The 12,203-nt window shown below is 37.2% G+C and overlaps 2 protein-coding genes across 2 annotated transcripts; both read left to right on the top strand.

Annotated features, from left to right (window-relative positions):
• The first annotated feature begins 475 nt into the window (after positions 1-475).
• On the top strand, positions 476-1,233 carry LOC149682719 (uncharacterized). The gene is made up of 2 exons (XM_089834370.1): positions 476-758; positions 833-1,233. The coding sequence occupies exons 1-2, from the start codon at positions 533-535 to the stop codon at positions 1,231-1,233; spliced, it is 627 nt and encodes a 208-aa protein (XP_089690496.1). The 5' UTR covers positions 476-532.
• Positions 1,234-9,664: 8,431 nt separating this feature from the next.
• Positions 9,665-11,702, top strand: LOC149682718 (uncharacterized). Its single transcript, XM_089834369.1, has 3 exons — positions 9,665-9,762; positions 9,863-10,464; positions 11,697-11,702. Exons 2-3 carry the CDS (start codon positions 9,943-9,945, stop codon positions 11,700-11,702), a joined length of 528 nt encoding a protein of 175 aa, XP_089690495.1. The 5' UTR covers positions 9,665-9,762; positions 9,863-9,942.
• The last annotated feature ends 501 nt before the right edge of the window (positions 11,703-12,203 follow it).

The following is a 12,203-nucleotide window of genomic DNA, read 5'->3' as shown; positions in this document are numbered from 1 at the left end:
CTCTACCTCTGCGTCCACCTCCGCCCCCATAATTTATTATCTTCACTCCCGTCATAGATCCACTAAAAGTCATATTCGACATTTTCTAACAAAAAAAATAAATTATTGATTATCTGCTCCAGTAAATTGTTAAACTAGATTATGATATTAAACATTCAAGTTCTTAACAATATTTTTAGCTTAAAAACTATTTATTAAAATTTAAAAATTAAAATTTTTTAGCATGGAACTTACTTCAGATATGGTTAGCTGAACCTTTTTGGCAGTTATGATTTTGAAATGAATTTTTTTAAAAAAAGCCGCTCTACAGTGCTGCCCCCAATAATTCGTCTTCAGCGCTAGTGGTCTTTAGAACTTTCGTAACCGACCAATCAAAATTGTTTTTGCTGGTTTGCAATAAATAGTTTCCTTCCCGGTGTCGGGCTGCCAGATTCTTAGTGAGTCTGACGTAGCAGACGACAAATGAGTTTTCCTTTAAAATCCTCATAGAGCGGCACAGGCTTAGCAATTTTAATTAATATTTTAGTTAAAAATGGTTTATTGTTCGGTTTTTAAATGTAAAAGTCGCACGGAAAAAGATAAGGGGATTTCGTTTTACTCTTTTCCTGGTGTAAATAAGAAATATGGGCCTTATATTGAAGAACTTTCGCGTAAAAGAAGGCAGGCTTGGGTTAACGCCGTTCATCTTGAAAAAAAATTTTCAACTTTTGATCTAATACAGAAATGGCATAGAATATGTAGTCGTCATTTTATTTCAGGTAAGAAATACTAAAATTAAAGAAATGGTACAAGTTTTAAAATTTTTTCATTAATACAATGTATTTTAATTTAGGAAAACCGTCAAGTTTGGAAGATGAGACACACCCTGATTGGGTTCCATCACTATTCCTGGGATATAGAAGTGTGCAAAGCTTAAGATCTCCAAAATCTAGACTAGATTTACATAATCGGTCTTTAGAGCGTTCTAAGAAGAAGAGAGAATTGGAATCACAAAGTGAAAATGCGATGTCAATGTCATCATTGGGAAATGATCTCTTCGTTTCTGTGTTAACGGAAGATAGTCAAGATGAGTCTGTGTTAACGGTAGACAGTCTAGATGATTCTATGATTATGGAAATAAGCATTCTTGAAGACAGTATTGAAGATTCTGGAAGAGCTGAAGTTGCTTGTCAATGCGTACCACTTTTTTTAAATGCATCTGTTCAAGCTAATGTTGAAATGGTGGAGGCATAGAGTCAGACAAGCAATAATAATTATAATACATACAAAACTGCCGAAACTCAAACTGATCTAACCATAGAAGATATAAATTTTTATGAAGACTTCAAAAATACAGAATGGATGAAGAATTCATTCAATCAAATGAAACGAGGACCGTTTATTATACTTGCCTTCCATCAATTCTGTAGTACCATTTGATTAGATTTACGATGTTCATAGTATATTTTTGCAAATTTTAAATTTTTTATTGCGCAATTAAGGTGGAAGGAATAAAAAATATCACTAATTAAGTTTTATCACTTTTTCTTTCCTAGTCTACCTCTACCTCGTGTTTTGGGTTGGTTTTTAGAATAGTCTGGACAATACCAATATTTTGTACTTGGGACCTTTGTAATTTTTAAAGATATGTAATGAAAGTTATTATGAAACTATTTCTATCACAGTTCTCGTTATCACAAGCTATCATTCTCCCCTCTTCCCTTTTACCGCAATAACAATACTTTTTATTGACCAGATTTTTACAATTGTGGCTAGAGAGTTCACTGGAATTTCTCTAATGCCATTACAGAAAACATTTTTTCTAAAATGCTTACAAACCAATTCTAATAATATGCACTTGTAAAAAAATTTTGTACATTTTTGAATTATTTCTTTCCAAAGTTCAGAGTCAGGTAAAAATCTTTCAATTGTGACTTCATTCAGTGTCCAAATGACAAAAATCACAATAACTTCTATCACGGATCATCATTTGGGTTTGTACTTGATAATAGTAAGCGTAACTAGAGGACAGTTTATACTTCTTCGTTTGTTAACAATATTCCAAGCATGAAGATTTCGTAGTTGCATACTCTTCTATTTTTATTTCTCTTACTGAATAAGGGCATTTGATTTCTAATAATCCAAGACCGCAGCATTCGCAAGAAATTTTGTTATCAGGTGAAGCCCCCATGAATGGGAAATCTGGGTTTATACCCAATCCTGACATAAAACACAGGTTTGCAGGAGCATGTTTTGAAATTTCCAAAAATATTCAAACAAACATCTCACCTCATGTCATTGTTTTCAAGCAAATTGCTTTAATTTTTAAACCGTTTTCTTCCCTTTTATCATGACTGCATACTTAAGACTTGGGCTCTTTCCACTAAGATCTCTTTCTGCCACTTTCTACAAACTCTATATACTCCAAAATTTTCTCCAAAAGGAGAATAAACGTTTGTTCACGAACGTTCAATTCCATGATATAAATGTAATTATAATTTTGCCCGTTAAAACCTAAAAACTACCCTTATGTGATAGGTTAAACCAAGGTTTAACTAGTAAAACTTCTTTACATACAGCCGCCATTTTGATTTTTAATAGGGCCCCTTCCCCCTCTTTAAAGTTCACTTTTTTTGGGCTTTTCGCCCTTACCACACCCCACTCGATCACGCAAGTTGCACGCACTTGCGTGATCGAGTGGGCTGTGCCCTTACGAACTACTCTGCCTCTTCAAAGTTCACTTTTAGGCGGCAACTTTCCGAAGCCAGGCTTAAGGTTCGTATTCCTCTATTAAAAACCTGTATTTAATTATATCTATTACTTCAAATTATATTTAGAAGTATTTTATTGGTTAATAAGTTGGTTATTTAAACCAACTTCATACATCGTTTGTGCTCAATTATTTTTTTCTTTCCAATTTTCCTTTTGTTAAAGTTTATGATAAGCCTATTTTTTATTACTCACATTTCATTATTACCTACATCATTGAAATCTGAGTGTTTTGCAAAGGGTTCTTTGTGTACCTTTCCAAATTCAAAGGGTTCTTCTTTGTGTACCTTTGCCAATTCAAGGGTTTCTTTGTGTCCCTTTGCAAATTCAAGGGTTTCTTTGTGTACCTTTGCAAATTCAAGGGTTTCTTTGTGTACCTTTGCAAATTCAAAGGGTTCTTCTTTGAGTACCTTTGCAAATTCAAGGGTTCTTCTTTGTGTACCTTTGCAAATTCAAGGGTTTCTTTGTGTACCTTTGCAAATTCAAGGGTTTCTTTGTGTACCTTTGCAAATTCAGGGGTTTCTTTGTGTACCTTTGCAAATTCAAGGGTTTCTTTGTGTACCTTTGCAAATTCAAGGGTTTCTTTGTGTACCTTTGCAAATTTAAAGGGTTCTGTGTGTACCTTTGCAAATTTAAAGGGTTCTGTGTGTACCTTTGCCAATTCAAAGAGTTCTTAAAAAGTTCCTTGTGAACTGCTGGGTGTATCAAACATATTCGCAAAACCCGTTGCAATATATTATTAAATACATTATTGTGACAGCCATTCTTGACTATTTAAAATGGTTACTCGAGAACAAGCTAAGCGGAAAAAAAATATCCTTCTAATGCGAAAAATTAGAACAGAAGCTAAGTTGAAATTGGAAACTGAGAGGAAAGCTTTGCAAAAGAAGCAAAATAATCAGCTTCACTTTAAAAAGTACTACCTGAAAAACAAGGAGTACTTCAAGGAAAAAAACGCAAATACTCAAGTTGCTCGTAAATCTGGCCTTGGTATTGCGAAAAAAACAAATTGGACTAAACCACGTGGTGGCACTACTAATGTGGGTTCCCAATCAAAAAATAAAAAAAATATATGAAACCCACTAAACAAGATAAGTTTGGTTTTGCGAAAAAGCTTCTCAATGCGGGAATTTTCAAAACGAAAAACAAAAAAATTATAGCTGAAAGCTATAAAAGGTTTCTGGTCAAACGTCTAACTGAAAGACTGGCGGCGTCAGAGTCTTTCAACGTTGAGACTAAAAAACAACGCACGAAGTCTATCTCTCACAAGCTAAAATGCCAAGTGCTAGCTGGTAGAATATTGCATTTCAAAAGGCAATTATATTCAGCTTACCACGCCCAAATAACGAGAATTGTTAGTGAATTTAAGGATTTTGTCAAAAAAATCAAAGAAATTGGGTCAGTCACTTGTGACAATTTGACAGAAGTTGTGGGTGGGAAAAGGCTTCACAGTAGTATGAAAGAGGCCTATTTCCATGAAACTACCTATTATTCGTTGGAAATAATGGTAAAATATTGAAAAATGACGATGAGTCACATTACGGCAAAATTTTTCAATTGGATTCTGATGGTCGTGTAAGAAAAGTTCTGAGAGACCGTGCTACCAGTTCGACTAAAGAATTGTTTGTTGACGAAATGGGAAATATCGTTGACATGAAAAACAATAACGCAACTAGTAATGTTGAACTAGTTTTACAAGTTAATGAATCGGGAGATGTTACGAATCTTTTCAACATTGTTGAAACTGAAGAGAAGAATCCAAAAGCAAATTTTGTGATCAATGAAGGTGGGTTTATTGAAACCAAAAACAAAACTGTATATTGGGAATGCAGTGATATTTGTAATGTTCGAACTCGAGCCATTGCAAAAGTACTAGCTTTCGTAAACACAGTTGCAAATGCGAATGAAAAATCTTTGACTAAAATTTTTGACTCTGATTTGGACCTTTGCGAATTAAGAAAAGAATTTTGCAAAAAGTCAAACGTGTCTATACCACCAGATGGAGACGAAATAGTTGTGAGAATAGTTCCGTTCCTAGGACACACTGCTTACTGCGCTGATAGCGAAGAGTGCCAAAGTTATTTGCGTGCTTTCGCTGAACTGGCTCCTCACTATTCGGGAATTAGAAATATTCTGAATAATATTTATCACGTCAAAGCGTTACTCAACGCGTTAACTAAAATCTCAACTGAAATTGAAAGTGGTGATTACGAGTCTGTGACGAATGTCATGGCGGAATTAAGGAAAACCCTTGCTACACGTGGCAAAAATTTAAATAAGGAACAAAACGATGCTCTCGAAGGAAGCGTTAACGCTCCTCGGCCGAGTCTCGATGAAAGTGAAATCTTGAGTCTTTACGAGAATCAATTCGCTCGGGCAATGCTAAACACCAACGAGTTTCACGACACGCCCTGCGACTGCTGTTTAAGATTACTGAAAAAATCTGATTTAAGAGCAGTAGAAAAACTGGTAAACAGAGCTGTTTTTGAGAACGAGGCCTATCTGATTTTAAGAGCTGGCTGGATAATGAATAATTCCGACACGAGAGAAGCAGACATGCTACTATGTCGTTATTGCGCTACGGATTTGGGAAAGGGTAAAGTTCCCAACAGAAGTTTTCTGAACAACTTGGCGGTTGACAATCCTCCACCAGATGTCACCAGTTTAAACATGTTTGAGAAAGTTTTAATTCAGCTTGTGAAGGCCTTCCACACTGTGGTGCGGTTAGGCACCAAAACCAACTCCAACATGCAATTTGGCACGGTTAAAGCTTTGAAGGGAAGAGTAATTTATCTTCCAATACCCGTGGAGAAAAATTTGAAGATGATTCCCAAGACGTTGCCCAAAAATCACGAACTGCATATCTTGGTGAATGGCGTTCCCACAGCGGACAAAAAAGTTTGGCAACAGGTTGTTTGCCTCGAAAAAGTGTTGAAAGCATTCAGTGCGCTGAAAAAGATAAACCCTTTTTACAAAGACATTGATATTTCGACAATGAATGAGGAATATATTTGTGGCACGCAAGAAATTGATGGAAATGAAAATTCATTGACTCCCGAAGAATTACTGAGCGTAACAGATCCACTTGCGTTAATTAATGATGTATCCGATGCGTTGACACGCGCTTCCGCTGCGCTTCAAACAGAAGGGCCAGCGGATAGTAGTCACGACGTCCAAGGTGACCAAAACGCTTCGAACATACAGGAGCAGGATGAAAATCAGTCTAGGCTTGCACCAGGCAACGCCTTCAAAATTTTAACACAGCCCGAGGCTTTGTTGCGAAAACTATCTGAGGGTGAAGCCAATGATCTGTACGATCATTACTCTATTCATCCAGTGAACGTTCAACCACCGAAAGATTTACTGGGCGCTTACCAAATGAAGCGCGTCGAAGCCGAGCCAGTTAGCACTTGGGACAAAAACTTGGAATACATGAGCTTTGTTCATTTGTTCCCTAAGGGTCGCTTTGGCAAGCACGATGATAGACCATTTGGGAAAATAACGGAAACCGAGTATCGTTTATCCCGTTTTTTGAACAAGAGTCCAATTTTTAGACGAGATTACGCCTATCTGTTCCATTCTTATCAAGAATGCGAAATGAAAGCGATTTCTAGCAGTTTGAACTACGTTCTTCGTGTAAAAAAACCCATGCCTATTGGGGTTGAAAATTTGCTAAGTCGCGTTGAATCTGGCGATAAAGAACTTGAGAGTAATTTAGCTACTTTCTTGGGTCATATTCGAGGAACTAAGGACTACTGGTATAAAGTCCTTAGATCCGTTTTAGCGATGATTCGGGAATTTGGTCCTCCAACCTGGCTCTTGACTTTTAATCCAGCCGAATACGATGACTTGGAACTTCACGATCACTTGAGAAAAGTGAATTCAGACGTTCCAGGAATAGAGTCGATGACGGTGGCTGAATTGTTGAATTTGGATCCGCTTAGCGTAAATTTGCACTTTCACAACAAAGTGAGGTCGCTGCTAAACAACTTTGTCTTGTGTAAGCAAAATCCAGTTCTTGGCATGATAGAACATCATTTTTGGCGGGTTGAATACCAATCTCGTGGTTTACCTCACTACCACATGCTTTCGTGGGCCAAGGACGCTCCAAAGATTGGAACTTCTTCGCCCGAGACTATTTTGGATTACGTGCAAAAACACGTCACGTGTTCGATGCCAAGCGCATCGATAAGTCCAGAATTGCACCGGCTGGTAAAAAAATTTCAATTTCACAAATGCACCTCCAGTTGTTACAAGAAGGTGAAAAATTCTAAAAAAGGATCGAGAGTGTGTCGTTACGGTTTCCCTCCTAACGTAACAAACGTAGCGACTATGAATTCCGTTAGATCAGTTACTCGTCACCGTAAGATGAAAAAGGTGCAAAAACGGTTGTACGACTTGCCGAGAAAACAGCACGAAGATTTAATAAATGATTATAATCCAACGCTACTATTGGCTTCCAAAGCCAATATGGATTTGCAATTTGTCGCTGACAAATCGGAAATAGTGGCAAACTATGTTACGGCTTACGTGACAAAGGGAGACCGGGCTGACATGGACCAAACTTTTGCCGAGTTAGGCAACGAAAGTTTGTCCAAAAAATTATTTGCCTATAGATTGAAATCTTTGACGTGCAAGCAAATAGGAATTTATGAAGCTCTCGATATGATGCTGGGCCAAGACCTTTACAACAAGTCTGACAGCACTAAATTTATAAACACTAACTTGAAAGAAAACCGATCGAGAATTTTGAAAGGTTACAAGGAACTCGCTCGTTTGAGGGAAACTGACCCCGAAAGCAAGGACACTTGCCAAAAAGGGTTCGTCGACGACAAGTATCCGAATCGTCCCGACAGCTTGGAAAATCTTAGTTTGCGGGAATTTGGTCAGTTTTACGATTATGCCATGCGCTCCGAGGGTGTCGAGAAAAATGCGAATGTCATCCAGTTGAAAAACAATCTGGGTTTCATGAGAAAGAGAATTAAGCCGTACATAATAGAGCACTTTATTCACGACCCGATGGAGGAGAAAGAACAGTATTGTCACGCTCTACTGATCCTCTTCAAACCGTGGCGTGACGAAAATGAGCTATTGGGCGATTTTGAAACATACGCCGATGCTTTCGAAAACTCGCTTTCGGTGTTAAAAGACATGAGAGAATATCACGAGAAGCTGTCGGTTTCCAAAGAAGTTGAAAAGAAACGGAAGGCTTCTAAAAAGGCGAAAGAGCTAGAAACCATAGTATCGGAGGGAGAAAGTGAGGACGATGAAAATGCGCTACAAGGGAAAGAAATTGTTATCGAAACTGAACACGCGATGGCTGATGTGGAAGCTGCCATGGAAATCAATTTCGAGACTGATGATGACAATGTGGCGTTACTAAACTCGGATCAAAGGCGAATATATGATCACATCATGGATCACTTCTCCCAAGAGGGAGAAAAATCTGGAAACAAGTGCCTTTTTGTGTCGGGACCCGGTGGCACTGGCAAATCGTTTCTTATCGACACTCTCGCCAACGCAGTAAGGCGACGCTTTCAAAATCCTGCTAGCGTGGCAATTGCCGCGCCAACGGGTTTGGCAGCGTTGAATGTTAATGGCGTAACATTACACAGATTACTAATGTTGCCGGTAGATCATGGGCGTATTGCCGAATACCATTCCCTAAGTTCTGACAATATGAGCATTATGAAAGAAACTTTGGGAAATTTAAAATTGTTAATAATTGATGAAATTTCCATGGTCTCGTCGGTGTTACTGACTCACGTTCACTTGAGGCTGAACGAATTTTGGGAAATGAACCAACCATTTGGTGGAGTTGTATTTATCCTTGTTTTGGGAGACTTTTTCCAATTGCCTCCGGTTCAAGGAAATCCCGCGTTCATCAAAATCACTTCCGAAGAAGCCAGACTTAGATTCAATTGCATCGGAGGAAGTGATCTTTGGAAGTTTTTTAAATACGATGAACTAACGCAAAATGTTAGACAAGCCAACGACCAAAGTTACGGCGACATTTTAAGCAGAGTTAGAATTGGGAATATTTCTAAAGCTGATGTTGCAACCTTAGAAAGTAGATTGGTTGCTCGAGGAAAAAACATCGAGGTGGCTATGGACCTTTTCATTAAACTGTCCAATGAAGGGTTTCGCCCAATTTGTTTGATGCCTAAATTAGCCATGTGCGAAAAATTCAACGGCGAAATGCTGCGAAAAAACGGCGAGAAAGTTGAAGTCATTCCTTGCCAGGATAGACTCGCTGACTATGGCAAAAAAATGAATAAAAACATTTTGAGGAGACTTCAAAGTCTAAAAAACGAACCGTCCAAAACGGGCGGTTTGGAGAGCGAGTTAATTCTTTGCGTTGGCTGCCGTATAATGGTCAGAAGGAATATCAGTTTTGAAAAAGGCGTTGTAAATGGTACGATGGGTTTTGTAACTGGATTCAAGAAGGACGAACAAGGAAACGTTGTTGGTATTTTTCTCAGAGTAGATCGCGAACCGAATAACGACAACGACAACGCTAACACTGACTTTTTAGTTGAGAAAATTTGCGTCAAATTTTTGCTCATGACAAACATTTACGTTAAGCGCTCCCAGTTTCCCGTCATCCTGGCATACGCAATTACGATACACAAAAGCCAAGGCATGAGTTTAAAATGCGCCATTATGGATTTGGGTCCGAATTTATTTGGAACGGGCATGGCGTACGTCGCTTTATCGAGAGTGACGTCCTTAGCCGGACTCCATCTATTACAGTTCGATCCGACTAAAATTAAGGCGGATGGACGAGCCATAATGGAATATAACAGGCTTCGCAAAAAATATAGGCCAGATCTGCCTCTTTTGGAAATAACGGAGTCGAAAGAAAGTAGAGGTGGGAAAAGAAGTGCGCCTACGCTATCTAAAAGCCTTTTAGAAGGCGAGGAAGTGAGATGTGAAGAAACACCGAAGAAGAAAAGGAAAGCCCAACAGAGTTTGGATAGTTTTCCCTTGAAAGGTTTAGCTAACGATGATCAAGTAACGTGCTATTCTAATAGCGTTTTGCAACTACTCATATTAGTGCCGGAATTAAGAGAATTGGTTAAATCTTACAATGGATCATTCGTTGAAAAACCAGTTTTACGTTGCCTCCATGACACGATAAACGACATCGAGAGTTCTCAAGGAAGTTTCAGTCGTAAAGGGTTGGAACTGAGAATGGCTGTCGGAAATCATTTTACGCAAAACGTTCAACAAGACGCCAGTGAATTTTTGATGGTGCTCTTGACGACACTAAGTCAAGAAATGGAAGCCAATTACTCTAAGGCTCTAAAAGATCTTTTTTGGTCAAAGTCGCGAAACTTTACCAAATGCCCCAAATGTCAAGTTGAACAAAATTCGGAAAATATTGTTGAAAGCAACATTTTCAATCTTCCACTAGAAAACCGAGATAAAATTGATTGGAAATCTCTAGAAAAAAGGATGAGATTAACAGAGGTGCCATGCGTATTTTGTAACAACCCAAAAATACAAGAGCGTGATGTATTGATATCCAGCGGGAAGTACGTATTTTTGTGTCTTCTCCGTGGTGATTACAAAGATGGTCGTCCCGTTAAGATTTCGACCAAAATATCAAGTTTTGAAAATCAAAATGTCACTTTGAGCAAGATGCTTTTTAAAACTAAAGCGGTGATTATTCATAAAGGTCAATCGTTGGCCGAGGGACATTATGTGAACTTTGTGAGAAAAGACAACGGCTGGTACGAGGTCAGTGATGCAATAATCAGAAAAAGGGAGAGATTCGTCAGTAACTTGACTGACGTCACTGTTCTGCTCTTGGAAAGAGTCCAGACACATTAAAGGATCTAACGTGATTGAAGAATCCATATCAAATTTACCCCGGGTAAAGCTTAAAATTTCAATATTCGTACCAGAAAGGAGCATCATATCTGTCAAAGATATACTAATAGTTTCATATTCCCTTTAAAGTAATTTATGATTGGGTAAAATTGTTAATTCTCGAGCAAGTTAAAGGTTTACAATGGTTCGAGATAAATTTTGATGTTGCCCAGACTATAATAACCGTGAATGGGAGGGGAAGGAGGATTGTAGGGCCATGCTATTGTTACGAAAAAAGGCGATGATTCTTGAATTAATTTTTAAATTTTCTAGTGAAGGGTTTTGCCTTGCCCCAATGGTATTTTATATAAAAACAAGTTAAAAACGTAGCCCCTGTTGGTAATCCTATGTGATTAAATATAATTCTTTAATAAGCTGGTGTTACTATTGAGACAAACTCATATTATTAGTTAACATTGAACAGATTTTTGGAACTGAGATTTAGACACTCGTACCCAAATTTTAAATAAATACTGATTAAAATTAATATATTCCAAGAGTTCTCTAAATATCAGTTTCGCAACTACCATTTTTCTCTTTTAAGCGCGCTATATTTTTTTTTTACATTAAGACGCTCATAATTTTTTTTTTTTGCATTAACAATTTCAAACCGTTCCAAAAAAAGTCCACGAGATTTTATAAACAAAATTAATTTAATCTAATATCATACTGTTTTAATTTCAACCCCTGTAGCGAAGATTTTGTGTTTAAATATTATTTATTAATATAACCTTTTCTTTGTATAACTTATCAATAATGTGTACCCGACCCAATCTAATACCACTTACAAAAATTTATTTTTAAGTATTTAATAGCCATATGAACTTATTAATTTGTCCCACTAACTAATATCCTACTATTGTTGGATAATTTGTTTTTATAAAGTTTGAGAATTATTTCCCCAATTGCGGTTACCAAAAAATATATAGATATATATATTACATTACCCGTGTGAATAAAATAACTAAAACATTTTTTTTAATTAATATTCCAGGAAGTTTTGCATATTCTCTATGTGTTTCTCACCAGCTGGAGTAGTCTGAGTGACGGGTGGCATTGATTAAAACCAACAGGGGTAGAATTTGCAAAGCCTTTTGGAATAATTTTTTTTCTTCAAAATTTTATAACCTTTTCATTGTCCCTTTGGTAACCCACGCGCAAAACAATAATTGTCATGTTCTAGCAGCACTGTTTTCAAACTTAAAGCTAAGAGTTGCCTGACAAAATTTATAAAAATTGACCCTCAAAATCTCATATTTAAATGAACATATAATAGCCAGTAAATGGTAAAGTTTTCTTTCGCCTCCTCCCCCTCCGCCCCTTTACATAACTAATATATCGAAGAACAAAATTATTTCGACAAAAATGCTACGAGCAGTTCATATGTTCAACTTTGAAACATGCAATTTAAAGACTATTTTCGTACAACTACAAGCGTATTGTATCAACACGTGCCAGCTGCTAAGCTTCAACAGAAAGATAATTCATCATAGCCTTTACCAGTATAATAAAAGGTTAAAACTACACAGCTAAAAAATATGAACATCATCATTATAAAAAACAACACCACAAGACTTCGA

This window comes from Phalangium opilio, unplaced genomic scaffold (assembly GCF_054372755.1).
Source record: "Phalangium opilio isolate 3A_F unplaced genomic scaffold, DU_Popi_V2 ptg000038l_1, whole genome shotgun sequence".
Lineage (NCBI taxonomy): Eukaryota > Metazoa > Arthropoda > Arachnida > Opiliones > Phalangiidae > Phalangium > Phalangium opilio.
The sequence above is the reverse complement of the archived record's forward strand: the minus strand, read 5'-3'. Positions and strand labels throughout refer to the sequence as shown.

What these genes read in the sequence shown, in the direction of transcription:
- LOC149682719 (XM_089834370.1), top strand. Translation starts at nt 533, where the DNA reads ATGGTTTATTGTTCGGTTTTTAAATGTAAAAGTCGCACGGAAAAAGAT. An exon ending in TAGTCGTCATTTTATTTCAG is followed by an intron (nt 759 to 832) that starts GTAAGAAATACT and finishes ATTTTAATTTAG; the next exon opens with GAAAACCGTCAAGTTTGGAA.
- LOC149682718 (XM_089834369.1), top strand. Translation starts at nt 9,943, where the DNA reads ATGGCTGTCGGAAATCATTTTACGCAAAACGTTCAACAAGACGCCAGT.